This window comes from Scyliorhinus canicula, chromosome 7 (genome assembly GCF_902713615.1).
Source record: "Scyliorhinus canicula chromosome 7, sScyCan1.1, whole genome shotgun sequence".
NCBI classification, from domain to species: Eukaryota; Metazoa; Chordata; class Chondrichthyes; order Carcharhiniformes; family Scyliorhinidae; genus Scyliorhinus; species Scyliorhinus canicula.
In genome coordinates, this window is record NC_052152.1 from 35848914 (window position 1) to 35867676 (window position 18763).

Below are 18763 nucleotides of genomic sequence, written 5' to 3' on the forward strand. Positions count from 1 at the left end.
TTTTTTTGCACTAAATAAATTTGAATAATTTAATTAATCTCAATTAAGGAATGTAAATAACATTGCGAAATGAGAACTTGCACGCTAAAGATTAAAGTAACAGAACATTTGAATTAATTGTCCAGTAAATTATTATTTTTTAAATAAATGTAGAGTTCCCAATTAATTTTTTCCAATTAAGGTGCAATTTAGCGTGGCCAATCCACCTACCCTGCACATCTTTGGGTTGTGGGGGCGAAACCCACGCAAACACGGGGAGAATGTGCAAACTCCACACGGACAGTGACTCAGGGCTGGGATCCGAACCCAGGTCCTCGGCGCCGCAGTCCCAGTGCTAACCACTGCGCCACAAGCCGCCCTCGCCATGTACTTACTTGACTCATTGCTGCTTGCGGAATATTTGACTGCCACAAAATAGTTACTGTGTTTGCCGATGTACTTCAATGCAATGTTAAAAAGAACGTCTGTAAAGCACTTTGAGAGACATTTTAATGTGATAAAACCTAATAAGGCAAGCACTATTCCGACCTCTATGTCATACGTGTTTAAACTATTTCAGTTGTAATCACAGTGGGCTTTACTTCCCAACTGGATCTCACAGTGCTTTCAAATGAAAACGACACGTTTGCAACATCATGTTGTTTGACCCATCTAATAGTGGTTCTAATGACAGCACGCTGCTATCTATCACCTCAAATCCTATTCTGCCACAAAGCCAGCAGACCATATTACAAACATTCTAAAATAGATACTTTGTGAGCTGCCTGAAGTAGAATTTATTGTTTTGCAGTGCAGAATTCCACCATTCTTAGCACTCATTAATTCACTAAACTTCTGAATTCCTTTAGTTTTCTGAAATAAATAATTTGGAGATTGTATCACAACTGAGCCGAGTGTGGGGGTCCACACAACGGGTGTTGGCAATAAGTGAATGAATATCCTGGAAATTATTCAAACAGGAGACAGAGAAACATGTATTCCTCACACAATACCTGATTCGTTTGACGTAGAGTACGATGCAAGGAACCCTCGGCCAGAGACGTGAGTCCCACTCATGAACTGAACAGTAGCTTCATTGCTTTCTGTTTCTATAACCTTGTCCCACTGAATTCCAAGTCCACAATATTTATCTGGAAAATGAGCAAAACATTAGTCAACCGTTGAAAGACACAATTGCATTATAAGTCACAGAATAGATATAAAGCAATAGTTTTGGCAGTCACCGCAGTGATTAGAAACCCAACGTGGAAATTATTTTCTGTTAGCTTGTTCTGATCAAAGTCTGGAGTTCGGGCCAAAGAGTTGCCCAGAGGGATCACTCAAAAACACATAAATTACAGTTATGCAGGCGGTCATCAGCCATCCTGTCCAAACTTTTTATCCTCCATTCCTAAAGGAATTGGCTTCTTTCTGCAGTATAGCTCTCCATGCCTTTTGAGTTGGCATTAGGTATCGCGTCCAAGAAAACATTCCAAAAGTGTGAGCTCTGACACAATGCTGGCAGGGTGTTTAATTACAGAGGGCATCAAAGGAGAGCTCAATTCAGAGTTTGCTGGAGAGCTACTTTTCGAACACAGGATCGAGGCAAGAACCAGGATCAGAAATGTTACCGCCTATTAGCACAGGCTAATTGTAGTGCCTTAACTGTTGCCCCAGCTGAGATCTACTGCTTAATACTGAACACAAATTGTACCTGGACCGTGTGCTACAGCAGGCTGCACTTTTATCAAACAATGTAACACTTGAGGATTAGGGAACAGCTTCTGCACAACACAGGCAAACAAATAATTCCAGACTTTACTGAACTCATCACAGTGAACAGGATCACTCATGCTTGCCTCACTCAAGGGATGAAACAGCTCCTGCTGAAATACTGTAACATACAAGCATAAGAAATAGGAGAAGTAGATGATTCTGCTCTATTAAGCCTACTTGCCTTTCAATAAGGTCATGGCTGATCTGCATGTGTTTCAAGTTCCACATTGCCATCTATCCCCGATAATGTTTAATTCCCTTGCCTAATAAGAATCTATCTATTGAGTTTAGAAGGATGAGGTGGGATCTCATTGAAACTTACAGAATACGGAGAGGCCTAGATAGAGAGAACATGGAGAGGACTTTTCCACTAGTAGGAGAAACTAGAACCCGGGGGCACAGCCTCAGACTGAACGGACGATCCTTTAATACTGAGATGAGGAGGAATGTCTTCAGCAGAGTGTGGTGAATCTTTGGAACTCATTACTGCAGCAGGCTGTGGAGGCCAAGTCATTGAGTGTCTTTAAGAGAGAGATTGATAGGTTCTTGATTAGTAAGGGGAGGTCAGGGGGTTATGGGGATAAGGCAGGAGAATGGGGATAAGGCAGGAGAATGGGGATGAGAAACATATCAGCCATGATTGAATGGCGGAACAGACTCGATGGGCCGAGTGGCCTAATTCTACTCCTATGTCTTATGGTCTTATGATCTACCCTGGCCTTAAAATATTCACTGTGATGAATGTAGGAATGTAGGAATCGGCGGGGTACGCCACACCAGAAAATTGGTGCGGCGGGATGGAGAATCCCACCCATTGTGTTTAAACTTAATTAATTAGGTCATGGGATTTGAGTGGGATAAAGGTGATGCAATAATGAGAGTAGCCAGGGCTGCAGCAGTCAGTTTTGAGCTTCTGTAAAAGGCTGTCAGGTAAAGCACTAGTCTGACACAGACAAATATCTGCAGGCTGTTTCCTTATAGATTTTCTTTCTCTCTCCACATAGTCTTTTAAATAATAATAATAACCTTTAATAGTGTCAATATAAGGCTTACATTAAAACTGCAATGAGTTACTATGAAAAGCCCCTAGTCGCCACACTCCAGCGTCTGGTCGGGTACACTGAGGGAGAATTCAGAATGTCCAATTCACATAACAAACACGTCTTTCGGGACTTGTGGGAGGAAACCCGAGCACCCGGAGGAAACCCACGCAGACACGGGGAGAACACGCAGACTCCGCACAGACAGTGACCCAAGTAACTTCATTGCAGTGTTAATGTAAGCCTACTTTGACACTAATAAAGATTATATTATTAAAGGAATTCATTATCCAGAGGCTAGCAAGTAATCCTGTGTTTATTAATCCAATTTAAAAGTGGGTTTTGCTTGATTGGAGACAAAGAAGATAGCAGTTAGGAGTTAAAGTGTTTCCTGTCCCTGTGGAGTTTGCACATTCTCTCTATGTCTGCGTGGGTTTCACCCACTTAACCCAAAGATGTGGCCACACTAAATTGCCTCTTAATTGGAAAATATATTTGGGTACTCTAAATGTATTTGAAAATAAGAGTTATTTCATTTTATGGTTAAGCATGGTTGAACGTGTAAGTTATATTTCTGTGGCTCTAAAGGTAGTTTAAAAATGTGATAATAATAAAGTTTGTTTTATTATACCGTACCCCCATTTTGCGTGGACATACTCCTGGAGTGGAGTATTCTTTCCTCATAGTTTTACAAATTAAAAAATGATTGGAATTCCTGTCTGGTATCCGAGCATATGTCGGGGTCTGGTCTGGGATGGTAATACCCACCTTCAAAGGCAGAGAGTTTCAAAGTCACAAAGCCCTCCAAGAGAAATAATTTCTCCTCAACTCTATTGCGGCTATATCGGGTAATATGTAATAAGCCGGTTTAATAAACAATCACTGAGTAAAAGATGACCTCAGAAACAGTGAACATAACACGGGAGAATTTAGCTTTCATTTGAATGTGAGAAACTTGGGTCAGAAGCAACTGTGCTAAACTTAAATACGGGTAATTACAAAGGACTGAAGGTAGAGTTGGCTGGAGTGGAATGGGAAAGGAGTTTAGCAGAAAAGAAGGTTGACCAGCAATGACAGGCATTAATAAAAATAGTTCATGTCTCACAACAAAGATATATCCCAGGGAGGAAGAAGGATTCTAGGAAGCGGATAAATTAACCATGAGATTGTATGTTAAACCAGCCTCATTGCACATTACCAGATCCAAAATAGTCTGATCCCTGGTTGGATCCACAACATATCGTACTAGGTAACTGTCCTGAATACATTCTGTGAATTCTTCCTCATGACTACCTCTGCCAATTTGATTTTCCTAATCCACATGAAGATTAAAGTCACCTTTAATTAATATACCTTTTCTTACATGCCCACATGATTGCCTGATTTATTCTCCGTTCTATAGTATAACTACTCTTTGGGAGGGGGGGGGTTCTTATGGACTACTCTCACAAGTGTCTTTTGTCTTCTTCCCCTTTTTGTTTCTTAACTCCACCACATGGATTCTATATCTTCTGATCCAAGATCATTTCTCGCTATTGTACTTATTCGATTTCGTACTAACAAAGCTACCCCACCACCGTTTTCTTCCTGCTTGTCCTTATGGAAAGTCACATATCACTGAATATGTAGTTTCAAAGGGCAGCACGGTGGCGCAGTGGGTTAGCCCTGCTGCCTCATGGCAACGAGGTCCCAGGTTCGATCCCGGCTCTTGGTCACTGTCCATGTGGAGTTTGCACAATCTCCCCGTGTCTGCGTGGGTTTCACCCCCACAACCCAAAGATGTGCAGAGTAGGTGGATTGGCCAAGCTAAATTGGCCCTTAATTGGAAAAAATTAATTAGGCACTCCAAATTCATTTTTTAAAATTTAGTTTCAAGCTTTGATCTCCTTGTAACCACGTCTCTATAATGGCTATAAGATCATACCCATTAGCCTGAACTTGTGCTAATTCTTTATTTTGGTGCTGAATACTACATGCATTTAAGAGCCATTCATTTTGTATTTTTGCCATATTTTCCCCCTTTGACTCCATTTGTTGCTATTTATTTATGTTTGTACACACTGTCCCTTCCTGTCACACGCTGGGCATCATTACCCAACTGTTGCCTTGCAATGCTGTCATATCGTTTTGCTTTGTAAGCCTATGTAACCCCTTTCCAGAACCATCCCCCCCCCTCCCCCATTTAGTTTAAAGCCAGTTCCTCCTTCCCAGTTATGCAATTTGCAAGAACACTGGTCCCAGCCGGTTCAGATTTAGGCCTTCCCTACAGCACAGTCCCATATTTTCCAGTACTGATGCCAGTGCCCCACAAACCAAAAATCCACTTCTCCCACACCAGTCTTTGAGCCACATGTAAGATTCTCAGAGGGCTTGACAAGGTAGATGCCGAGAGGTTGTCCCATGTTGTGTGAGAGTCTAAGACCAGAGGGCATAATCTAAGAGAAGGCAGTCACCCATTTAAGACAAGATGAGGAGTAATTTCTTCTCTGAGTGGGTAGTGAATCTGTGGAATTCTTTACCGCAAAGGGCTGAAGAGGTGGGTCATTATGTTCAAGGCTGTGATAGGCAGATTTTTAATCAGTGATAGAATCAAGGGTTGTGTGGCTAGCTTGACTTGACCATCAAGGGCAGACTTGATGGGCCAAATGGCCTACTTGTATTCCTAGGTCTTATGGCCCTCTCCAGATGTCCCGAGCATTACGTTGCCAAGCTTCAGCCAACTTGATTCACCCCGCGTGATATCAAGAAAGGGCCGATGATATCAAGAAAGGGCCGATGTCACCAAATACTGCAAAGGTTATTGGCCCTGATAATATTCTGGCAATAGTGCTGAAGACATGTGCTCAATAACATGTCCTCAATAACCTCTAGCCAAGTTGTTTTAGTACAGCAACAAAACTGACATCTACTGAGCAATGTGGAAAATTGCCCAGTTACGTCCTGTACACAAGCAGCAGGACAAACCCAACCTGGCCAATTACCATCCTATCAATCTACTTTCAACTATTAGTAAAGTGATGGAAGGGGTCATCAACAGAGCTATTAAGTGACATTTACTTAGCAATAACATGCTCACTAGCGCTCAGTTTAGATTTTACCAGAGCCACTCAGATCCTGACCTCATACAGCCTTGGTTCAAACACAGACAAAGTAGCTGAAGTCCATAGGTTAGGCAGGAGACTGCCCTTAACATTCAGGCTGTATTTGACTATGTGGCATCATGAAGCCAGAGCAAAACTGAGTCAATGAGAATCACAGGAAAGATTCCCCGCTGGTTCGGGTCATATCTAGCACAAAGGAGCTGGTTGTAGTTGTTGGAGGTCAATCATTTCTATACCAGGATGTCACTGCAGGAGTTCCTCAGGTTATTGTCTAAGGCCCGACTAGCTTCAGCTGCATCATCAATGACCTTCCTGCCATCAAAAGGACAGAAGTGGAGATGTTCACAGATGATTATACAATGTTCAGCATCATTTGTGACTCCTCAGATACTGAAGACGTCCATGTCCAAATGCAGCAAGACCTGGGACAATATCCAGGCTTGGGCTGAGAAGTGGCAAGTAACATTCACACCACATTATGCGCCAGACCAGTGTTCTTCAAACTCGGGGGCGCGACCTGCGGGTGGGTTGCGGGCGGGTGTCGCGGAGCTGCCCTTCGCAGCGTCCCGATCGCGCAAATCCCTGTGGAGCAGCCGCTGAGCGGCCTTTAAAATGGCTACGGACATGTAAAACAAATTCGGCCGCACTGTGTATGTGCACACAATCATCGGCGCGCATGCGCGTAAGCAGTCAAAGCTTTCTGTTTTACAAGTTCGGGGGGGGGGGGGGGTTTATTCATTTATTTCAGACATTTAATTTTTATTTTTTTCATTTACTGTATTCATTTTTTTTTACAAGTTCGAGGGGGTTTTGATAAAATTTACAGTAAAAATGCAGAACTTTGGACAGATGGAGACTCCATACTTTCCGACAGTGGAAGGCTTCACCTTCATCCAACAGGTTCCATTGAAGGAGCGAAGGTCGGCCGGCGTGGGTCGCCAAGGTCGGCCGGTTGGTAAAAATGGGTCCCCGGAAAAGAAGTTTGAAGAACACTGCCAGACAATGACCATCTCCAACAAAAGAGAATTTAGCCCTGACATTCAACGGCATTGCCATCACTGAATCCCCCACTATCAACACCTTGGGGGTTACCATTGACCAGAAACTTATTTGGACTAGCCATCTAAGTACTGTGGCTACAAGAACAGGTCAGAGGCTAGGAATCGTCTGGCAAATAACTCACCTCCTGACTGTCCAAAGTCTGTCCACCGTCTACAACGCAGTCAGGAGTGTGATGGAATAATCTTGCTTTGCCTGGATGAGTGCAGAGCCAACAACATTCAAGAAGCTCAACACCATAAAGTACAAAGAAGCCCGCTTGATTGCTACCTCTTGCACAAACATTCACCCCCTCCTCCACCAATGCAGTGTCAGCAGTGCGTACCATATACAAAATGCACTGCACAAAGTCACCAAAGCTCCTGAATACAGCACCTTCTAAATCCACAACCACTGCCATCAATGAGGACCTGCTGAATTTTCCAAGCATTTTCTGTTTTTGTTTCAGATTTCTAGGACCCACAGTATTTTGTTTTTGATCAGTTCTCATTCACTATGTTATGGTCATCGATTACCAACTAGTGTTGCAGAATGAGGAAATGTCAGCTGTTTAGACCAGATTATATATACTCTGTTCCCCCTGGTTCAAATCACTTTTCAAACAAAAAATGCCTAGTGTGTTATTTGGAACTGCTTAATTCTAAATCACACAACTTAACGTTGTTGTACAAAATATCATTTCGAATTCAGAACCTTATTTAGCAGAAGATTCCTGCTTTATGGACAATTAAGAATGTACTGACCAAGTGTGCCACCCAGTTCCCAGGCGAATCGTCAACCGGATTTCAGCGTAGAGAAAAGGCACCAAAGAATTCTTAGCAAATCCCCCTAAAACATTGACCTAGATTTTGCATTACATAGAAAATAGGAGCCGCAGGAGGTCATTCAGCCCTTTGAGCCCGCTCCACCATTCATTATACGATAGTTGATCATTCTACTCAATAGGCTGTCCCTGCCTTGCCCTCCCCGCAATACTTTGATCCTATTCGTCCAAAGAGTTACGTAAATCTTTTTTACAAATATTTTTATTGAAAGCTTTTTCATTAGAAACAGAGTAACATAAAACAGTTGCTTCAAATTACAGTGCAAAAAGAACACAACCAACAATCAAGGCGGCAATAAACTAAAAGGAATTGAATGGCTGCCATTCCCTTCTACTGATCCCATAATGGTGTACTTTATCTTCTCCAAATGTAGGAACGACATGAGGTCACCCTGCCAGACTGGGGCACTGGGTGGAGTAGAGACCTCCACCCAAGCAGAACTTGTGTCCAGGCTATTAAGCAGGAAAAGGCAAGGACATCCGCCTTCACCCCTATCTGCAACACAGGTGATCCATAAACCCTTGGATTGGATTGGATTTGTTTATTGTCATGTGTACCGAGGTACAGTGAAAAGTATTTTTCTGCAAGCAGCTCAACAGATCATTCAGTACATCGGAAGAAAAGGGAATTAAACAGAATTCAAGAAAATACATGAGAATACATAATAGGGCAACACAATATATAGAATGTAACTACATAAGCATTGGCATCGGATGAAGCAGACAAGGGTGTAGTGTTAATGAGGTCAGTCCATAAGAGGGTCGTTTAGGAGTCTGGTTACAGAGGGGAAGAACCCTGGAAATGACCACAGGAATGACCCTGGATTTCCACAGCAAGGAGATCACTAGATCTTTTGAAAGGTTAGAAGTGAGTGGCCACTGACCATCTTTTGAAAGGTTAGAAGTGAGTGGTAAATAATTGTACCAGTGGAGAACCAAATTCATTCGCAATATGCAACATGTTAAAAGAGCTAAATGCAAATGAATTAGAACTATCACCACCTTCTAAAGAGTAAAAATAAGTTAATGCTCTCATCTACTTTTCCAGCTGTGATTCCTCATCTGCTTCCTCCTCAGCAGCCTTGCAGTGAGCTATTGGTTGCCTCTACACTAATTCTGGACATAACTGATAACATCAGTGCTGGAATCAGAAGCTCTGCTTTGTTGATAAGAAATGAAGCAAGGTTCCTGCATGTAATGCACACATGATAAATACCATTCAGAATTTGCAGGAATGCGGCATGGAATTCCCGCATTTTTCAAAGGAAGCCTGGGAAGAGACATACGAGAATCCATTCTTATGTGCTAAGTAACAGACTTATACTGAAGGTTGACATATAATTAATCAGTTCAGTTTACTGCAGTTTGTCCCTAGGAGAACTTCAAGGAGTGCAAACCAAGTATTGCAATTTGGATGTACAGCCTCTCAAAGCATACTTAGGACAATACTATGAGGTCACCTCCAGGGGGCTGGATATTGGCCAACCATTGTTTTGCAACACTTGGCTGACATCCCACTCAGCTGACATTCATTTCAGCATTCTACATTTACATCCCCTCTATCATCACACTAAGCCAGGTCCTTTGAAGATCCCAGTTGTGGCTGTCTGTCTATTTCTCCGTCACATTCAGTGCTATGGTCTACCCTAGTACATGCAGGGGAACGGAGGAGAAATAAAGGTTGCCACAGCAACTAGTTCAAGGTATCGATTTGCACCTCAAAGTCACAGCCCTGTTCTGAACTAAAAATCAAGGAGTATTACATATAATAATAATATTTATTGTCACAAGTAGGCTCACATTAACACTGCAATGGAGTTACATGTGTGAGAAAGAGGATGACATATTTGAACAAATCAGGTTTTAATATTAGGGTTAGATAATTCTGAAATTTTACTGTCGACATGCGTGATGCACTCTCATAATTCCTTTATCGGCTATTTTGGTGATGATATGAATCCATTTTTAAACATAAATGGTTAGCTCCAGTCAGGTGGGGGTTATGCATACAGCCAGTATATGGCAGGGGTTGGGTTTCAGAGGGTTGTTGTTGTTGAGGGGGGAAGCTATTCTGCTGACATAGGAGGGATCTAAATTAGGTAACAGAGAGGAGGTCAGGATGAGAACTGCAAGGAGGCAAACCGAGAGGGGCGCGGCACATGGGTTGGGGGCGGGCCCAAGAAGGGTTATGGTTGACCGGCACGGAGAGGGGCAGGTGCCCTCCAACCAGGCTGATCACCTGGAATGTCAGAGGACTAAACGGGCCAGTCAAGAGGGCGCGTGTGTTCGCGCATTTGTGGGTTCTAAAGGCGGACGTAATCACGCTGCAGGAGACACATCTGAAAGTGACTGACCAGACCAGACTAAGGAAGGGCTGGATTAGCCAGGTCTTCCACTCGGGCTTAGACTCTAAATCCAGGCGGGTGGCAATCATGATCAATAAACGGGTTCAATTTGAGACGGAGGGCACAATTGCAGACCGAGGTGGTAGATTTCTTATGGTCCGTGGTATGCTTGAGGGGGTGAGGGTAGTCCTGGTGAATGTATATGCTCCAAATTGGGACGATGCTGACTTCATTAAAAGGGTGCTGGGGAAAGTCCCAGACTTAGACTCACACAAGCTGATCATGGGTGGGGATTTCAACACGGTCCTCGACCCCGAACTAGACCGGTCATGCTCCAGAGCGGGTAGGATCCGAGCGATGGCAAGGGAACTGAGGGGGTTCATGGAGCTGATGGGGGGAGGGGGGGGGGGGGGGGGCACGCCGATCGGTGGGGCATGATTCCCGCTCCCGCTGATTCCCGGGTGGCGGATAATGCTGGCCACAGCGTGGGTGGGATTTGCGCCGGCCCCGGGCGATTCCCCGACCCTGCGGGGGGGTCGAAGAATCCCACCCCTGATTTCAATCCGGGCCCACAGAGATAGAATGGACAGAATGGAAATGGACAGACTGGTCAAGGAGATTCACCGGATGGACAGAGAATACGCAGAGGCCCTGAGGGAAGACCTACTTAGAGATAGACGGAGACTGCAGGCCGAGCTGTGAGTGTTGTCCACGAGCAAAGCCGTGGAACAACTTAGGCAGGCAAGGGGTGTGGTATATGAGCATGGGGAGAAAGCTAGTAGAATGCTTGCGCAGCAACTCGGGAGGAAGGAGGCGGCCAGAGAAATAGGCAGGGTAGTGGACGGTATGGGGAACAGAGTGGATGACCCGTCAGGACTGAACAAGGTGTTTCGGGGGTTTTATAGCAAGATCTATACCTCGGAACCTCCTGAGGAGCCGGAGGAGATGAAGCACTTCTTAGACGGACTGACCTTCCCAAAAGTTGGCAGGGGGCTAGTAGATGGACTGGGGTCCACGAGGAAGTACTGGGGGGCTTGAAGACCATGCAGTCAGGTAAATCCCCGGGGCCGGATGGATACCCGGTGGAGTTCAACAAAAAGTTCTCCGAGATAGTGGGGCCGGTGCTGACTCGGGTATTTAACGAGGCGAGGGACAGAGGGATTCTACCCCCAATTATGTCACCGGATACCATTTCGCTGATATTAAAATGGGATAAAGACCCAGAAGCGTGTGGGTCATACAGACCAATCTCCCTGATCAATGTCCTGGCGCTTAGAATTGAGGACTGTGTCCCGGAGGTGATCGGGGAAGACCAAACGGGGTTTGTTAAAGGCAGACAGCTGGTAGCCAACTTAATAAGACTACTCAACGTGATCATGATGCCCCCAGAGGGCAGAGAGGTAAAGGCAGTGGTGGCAATGGATGCTGGGAAGGCCTTTGACTGGGTGGAGTGGAACTATTTGTGGGAGGTACTCGGACGGTTCGGGTTCGGAGAGGGCTTTGTCGACTGGGTCAGACTATTGTACCAGGCCCCAAAAGCTACCGTAAGGACAAATCGGACAACATCGGATTATTTTAGACTACACCGGGGCACCAGACAGGGATGTCCACTCTCCCCGCTGCTGTTCGCACTGGCTATAGAACCTCTGGCAATTACCCAGAGAGCTGCGAGGGGTTGGAAGGGAATAATCAGGGGAGGGGTGGAGCACAGGGTATTGCTGTACGCGGATGACCTGCTCCTGTACGTATCGGACCCGCTGGCTGGAATGGACAGTATACTCGGAATATTGAGAGAATTTGGCCGGTTCTCAGGGTACAAACTGAACATGACGAAGAGTGAGATGTTTGTAGTGCAGGCGAGGGGTCAGGAGAATAGGTTGAAGGGGCTGCCATTTAGGATGGTCGGAGAAAGTTTCCGATACTTGGGAACACAGGTGGCGCGAGATTGGGGCAGGCTGCCCAAGCTATATTTGACTAGAGTGGTGGAACAAATGACGAGTGAGTTTCGGAGATGGGATGCACTCCCGCTATCACTTGCGGGGAGAGTGCAGACAGTAAAGATGACAATCCTCCCAAGATTCCTGTATATTTCTCAGTGCCTCCCGATTTTCATCCCGCAGTCCTTCTTCAAAAGGCTCAACAAGATTATTATGGGCTTTGCCTGGGCGGGAACGTCCCCGCGGGTGAAGAAAGCAATGCTTGAGAGGAACCGTAGCGAGGGGGGGCTGGCGCTGTCGAACCTTAGCAACTACTACTGGGCGGCCAACATAGCCATGGTAAGGAGTTAGATGGTGGGTACGGGGTCTATTTGGGGGCGAGTGGCGGCGGCTTCGTGCAGGGGCACGAGTTTGGCAGCCCTGGTCATGTCTCCCCTACCGCTCCCGCCGGCCAGGTACTCCACCAGCCCGGTAGTGGTGGCAGCCCTGCGGATCTGGGGCCAGTGGAAGAAACATGTAGGGGAGGTGGGAGCATCGGTCTGGTCTCCATTATGCGACAACCACTGATTCGTCCCCGGGAGCATGGACGATGGATTCCGAGCATGGCGGCGGGCGGGGGTGGGGAGGATGGGCGATATGTTCTTGGGGGGGAGCTTTGCGAGCATAAGGGCCTTGGAGGAGAAATTCAGACCAGTAAGGGGGAATGACTTTAGCTACCTGCAAGTGCGTGACTTCATACACAGACAGGTCCCATCCTTCCCACGCCTCCCACCAAATGGGATCCAGGATAGAGTACTTTCCAGGAGACAGGTAGGAGAGGGGAAAGTCTTGGATATTTACCAAGAACTCACAAAAGGGGAGGAGTCCCAGACAGAAGAACTGAAGCTCAAATGGGAGGAGGAACTCGGCGAGAAGACGGGGGGTATGGGCGGAAGGCCTGAGTAGGGTAATTCAACTGCAACATGTACTAGGCTCGGCCTGATTCAGTTCAAGGTCGTCCACCAGGCCCACATGACGGTGGCCTGGATGAGCAAATTTTTTGGGGTGGAAGACAAGTGTGCTATATGCGCGGGTGGACCAGCGAAACACGTCCACATGTTTTGGGCATGTCCAATACTTAAGAGATACTGGGGACATGTCGAGCTTTCTTGATCTGGAAGAAATTAAGTTCGCCTTGAGAGGATCTTTATTAGGGTTCGTCTGAAGGTGGCAACCATTCAATCGACTTTTTCGCAGGGAATTAAACGTCAGCGGGGTAGGGGGGGGGGGGGGGAGATTAGAGTAGAATATGGGGGGATAAATAGGCGAGCACTGTTTATGAGCGAGGATTGGTTATTATATTTTTGTTGATATTTACACATTACTGTACACTGTAACTGTTCACAATGCCAAAAATACCTCAATAAAATTGTTTATTATAAATGGTTAGCTCCTTCATTGGAACAGCATTGAAGAATGCAATGAGATGTCACATTCATAAGGATAATCTTGCTCACAGTAACTTCTACCTTGAAAAACTTTCATTGTTTTGATGCCTTGATGACTTAGTCCCAATTAGAATGAAACTGTTCAGGCTTTCCAATCACACAACACTACATCCTCAGTATACTCCAGATATTGAATGTCATTCTTAGATAACCGACAATTAATATAAATTACTTACCAATTTCGCTTCGGCTTGGGCCAATTCCATTATACAGTCTTAAGTAGCTCAAGTGACAAGAGGTAGAGTCTTCAATATCAAAATCCCCAAATCTAAAAATTATCCTCTGACTGGGCTGTACTCGTATCTCCCACTCACAAACAGTGTTATTGGGGTAGGTTTGGGGATAATTTATTGATGCAAATGTTCCACTCTCTGGGCCAAGAACAGTATGTCCGCAGCCATCACCTGAAAAGAATCATAATATATTTTTTAAAGTTGTAATAAAATTACAAATTGTAGAATATTGCCACACAATGCAACATATACTTTGCAGGAATATTTTGAATTGGATATAGAATATTTCACGAATTGGAGTATATTAGAGATAGTGCCACAAATGATAATAATAATAATCTTTATTGTCACAAGTAGGCTTGCATTTACACTGCAATGAAGTTACTGTGAGAATCCCCTAGTCGCCACATTCCGGCGCCTGTTCGGATACACTGAGGGAGAATTCAGAATGTCTAAATTACCTAACAAGCACATCTTTCGGGACTTGTGGGAGGAAAACGGAGCACTCGGAGGAAACCCACGCAGACACGGGGAGAACATGCAGACTCTGCACAGACGGTGACCCAAGCTGGGAATCGAACCTGGGACACTGGCACTGTGAAGCCACTGTGCTACCGTGCTGCTCTAATGCACCTCAGCATCACTGAGAACTTTTGGGTCAGCATTGTATAGTAAAGAAAACCCAATGGCAGCTCTGTAGCCTTGAATTGTCAGAACATACTCATCACCTTTTGCTCAGTGGTAGCCTGCGAGTCAAAAGGCCATAGGTTCAAACCTCACTTTTAAGAGTATAGAATGTGGTTTGATGCAGTCCTAAGGGAGTGCTGTAGCGTTGGAGGTGCAGTTTTTGGATGATACATTAAACTAAGGCCCTCCCAGGTAGATGCAATAATGCCACATCTCAGTAACAGCAGGACATACCTCCAAGTGTCTTGCGTAACATTTAACCATCAAAAGAAATCACTGAAAAGCAAATTAAATGCTAATTTCTCATTACTCTGTTAAACATTTTGTGTGTGCAAATTGGCTACTGCGTTATTGCAGTAGTGAATCACTTGAAAAGTTCTTCATTAGCTATCAAGTGCTTTGGGATATCCCGAGGTCATGAAGTTGCTACATAAAATGCAAGTTCCTTTTTCACTCATTCATGGGATGAGGGTATTGTTGACAAGGTCAGCATTTTATTGCCCATCCCTCGGTTGGTGGTTGAGCCATGTTTTTGAACCGCTGCAAGCTGTGTGGTGTAGATACACCTACGGTGCGGTTATATAGAGACGTCCAGGATTTTGACCTACTTGCGATGAAAGAATGGTAATATATTTCCAAGTCAGGGTGGTACGTGACTTGAAGGGGAACTTGGAGCTGGTGGTGTACCGACACACCTATGTCCTTCTCCTTTCGATGGTACAGGTTATGGATATGGGAGGTGCTGTGAAATTATCCTTGGTTTTGTTTTCCAAGCTTGGGTTGTGGCCAGAGTGTCTATAGAAAGTTACTAGTGAGAAGTATGGGTGGCAAGAGCAATTTGAAATTATGAATGAAGACTCTCACACCTTAAGTACATTGTATCACTTTTCCTTGCATTAGTTTAATTTCACACCCCCCAACCAGTGCATCAGTAGCAATAATAATAACAAGTAGACATACATTAACACGACAACGAAGTTACTGTGAAAATCCCCTAGTCGCCACACTCCGGGGCCTGTTCGGGTACACGGAGGGAGAATTCAGAATGTCCAACTCGCCTAACAAGCACCTCTTTCGGGACTTGTGGAAGGAAACGAGAGCACCCGGAGGAAACCCACGCAGACACAGGGAGATAGTGCGGAGTCTGCACAGTGACTCAAGTTGGGAATCTAACCCGGGTCCCTGGCACTGTGAAGCAACAATGCTAGCCACAGTGTAACAGCAGGACATACCTCCAAGTGTCCTGCGTAACATTTAACCATCAAAAGAAATAACTGAAAAGCAAATTAAATGCTAATTTCTCATTACTCTGTTAAACATTTTGTGTGTGCAAATTGGCTACTGCGTTATTGCAGTAGTGAATCACTTGAAAAGTTCTTCTAGCGTACATTATCAGCTAAGATTGATTATTGTGTAGGTCTTGCTGTACATGGACACAAACTGCCTCTATCTGAGGAGTCGCATTATTGATAAAGCAGCTGCGAAAAGCCGGGAACTGAACCTGGGACCATGGCGCTGTGAAGCAGCAGTGCTAACCACTGTGCTACTGTGCCGCCAATTCCACAGATTCACTATCCTGAGAGAAGAAATTCTTCCTCATCTCTGTATTACATGGGTGACCCTTTTCTTTAAGATTATTCTCTTTGGTTCCAGACTCTCCCATAAGGAGAAACAACCTCTCAGTATCTACTCTGTCAAGACCCCTGAGAATTCTATGGTTGGGGAGGGGGGTTGCAATTGATCATGTGTGGGTGGTCATGTGTGTGGGCCATGCCCTGTGCAAGGCTGGGTCTGTTTTTTTAAGATAGTTTTGGAGTTAGAAATTATTTTTTTCCTCCAACTCTTTCAGAGTAACTATCAGGGTAAAACTGTCAGAACCATAACCATCCAAAGTTAGAGATTCACCTTCGGTCAGTTGGTTCCCAGCCCAGTGCAATTATCCAGAGGGAGTTAGCACTTCTGGGTAATTGCCAAGTAAACCCGTACATGGATTTTCCAAGAGGGATTCCCCAGAGCATCATTGGGATACCCCCTAAATGCGACTGGGGAACCAGGACGTTATGGGCCTATATGCCTGAATAAGATTGTCTCTCATTCTTCAAAACTTCAATGAGTGCAGGCATAACCTACTCAACCTCTTCTCATAAGGAAATTCCTCCATACAGGATCAACCTAGTGAACCTTCTCTAGATTGCTTACAATGCCAGCATATCTTTCCTTAGAGAATGTGACCATAACCGTTCACAGTTTTCCAGGTGCGGTCCATTCCCTGTTAAATAAAGGCCAACATTCCATTTGCCTTCCCAATTACCTGGACTTGCATGCGAGCCGTTTGTGATTTATGTTCGAGAAGCCCCAAATCCCTTTGTAGTCTTTCTCCATTTAAATAATATTCAGCTCCTTTATTCTTCCCATCAAAATGCATAACTTCACATTTTCCTGCATTATATTCCATCTACCAGGTTATTGCACACTCACCTAACCTATCTATGTCCCTCTGTAGACTCTTTGTGTCATCCTCAACACTTTTCCAGTGGTCCAATGTCCACTCTTGCTTCTCTCTTACCTTTGATATATCCGGGGGCGGGGGGGGGGGGGGGGGGGGGGGGCGGGGGGGGACTCTTGCAATCTTGTTTTATATTACTAGCTAGCTTACACTCAAATTTCATCTTTTCTTTCCCCCCCCCCCCCACCCCCCTATTGCTTCTTTAGTTGTCCTCTGCTTGCTTTTAAAGGCACTAATCCATGTCACATTGTATGCTTATTCTTTTATGCGGACCCTGACTTTCCTGTCAGCCATGGATGCCTCATCCTCCCTTTAGCATGTTTCCTCCTCCTAGGATGAATTTCTGTTGTGCCTCCAGAATAATCCCCCAAAACTACTGCCATTGATGTTCCACTGTCTTTCCTGCTAGGCTCCCCCTTCAATCAACTCTGGCCAGCTCCAGGGCAGAACGGTGGCGCAGTGGGTTAGCCCTGCAGCCACACGGCGCCACGGTCCCAGGTTCAATCCTGGCTTTGGGTCACTGTCCGTCTGGAGTTTGCACATTCTCTCCGTGCTTGCGTGGGTTTCGCCCCCACAATCCAAAGATGTGCAGGGTAGGTGGATTGGCCACGCTAAATTTCCCCTTAATTGGAAAAAATGAATTGGGTACTCTAAAAATTTTTTTAAAACTCTGGCCAGCTCCTCCCTCATGTCTTTGTAGTTACCTTTATCAATTGTAATATTGTTACATCTGATTGCAGCTTCTCCCTCTCAAACTGCAGGGTGAATTTGATCATATTGTGGTCACTGCCTGCTAAGGGTTCCTTCACCTTATGTTTCCTAATCAAGTCTGCCTCATCATACATCATGAAATCCAGAATTGCCTGTTCCCTAGTGGGCTTTACCACATGCTGCTCCAAAAAATCATCTTGTAGATATTTCACAAATTCCAATTCTTGGGATCCGCTACCAATCTGATTTTCCCAGTCCACCTGCATATTGAAGTCGCCCATGATTATTGTAATATTGCCTTTTTTACATGCCTTTTCTATCTCCTGATTTATTTTCTGTCCCACATCCTGACTCAGCCCTGATCCCCTTGCAGTCACGTCTATGTGATGGCCACAACATCATACCCGCCAATTTCAATGTGCATTACAGGCTCATTTATCTCGAGTCATAAACAGTGCACATTTAGGTACAACACCCTCAGTCCGGCGTTGACCGGCCCCCTTCTCAAAAGTTGTCCCCTTATCTGCTGTGCCTGACGTTAGATTCCTGCCGCATTCCATAATCCCTGTTCTATTACTTGTTCTGGAAACTTTACTACCCTCTCCCGAGTTCTCTTTCCCCCCTGCCTTCAACTAGTTTAAAGTCCTTATCATTAACCTGCATTCCTACCTTCTCCTTTAACTTTAATTTTCTAATTCCCCAGACAACTGTACCCTCTACCCCCACTATTAAGTGTAAAGCCCTATCTACAGCCCGAGTTATGCGATTTGCCAGGACTCTTGTCCCAGCATGATTCAGGTGAGGGCCGTCCCATCAGAATAGCTCTCTCCTCCACCAGTAGTGGTGCTACAGCTCCCTCCTTCACCAGTACTGGTGCCAATGCCCCATGGAGTCAAACCCATTTCTTCCATAACCAACCTTTGTGTCAATTAGCTCATAGCTCAGGTAGCAATCTGGAGATTATTACCTTTTTAGTTCTGCTTTTTAAATATAGTCCCTCGCTGCTCATATTCCTTCAGCAGAACCTTTATCAGTCTAAAGTTCCTCTGCAGTGCAGATGAGACAACCCAAACCCGAGC

At 45.1% G+C, this 18763-nt stretch overlaps 1 protein-coding gene across 1 annotated transcript in view; it reads right to left on the reverse strand.

Moving 5' to 3' along the window:
• dcbld2 (discoidin, CUB and LCCL domain containing 2) overlaps positions 1-18763 on the reverse strand; it is a 123113-nt gene that overhangs the window by 84371 nt on the left and 19979 nt on the right. Inside the window, exons 2-3 of the mRNA XM_038801758.1 lie at positions 13724-13951; positions 993-1130 (exon numbers count right to left, since the gene is read on the reverse strand). Of these exons, the coding sequence (XP_038657686.1) occupies positions 993-1130; positions 13724-13951 (366 nt within the window). The remainder of the gene's footprint in view (positions 1-992; positions 1131-13723; positions 13952-18763) is intronic.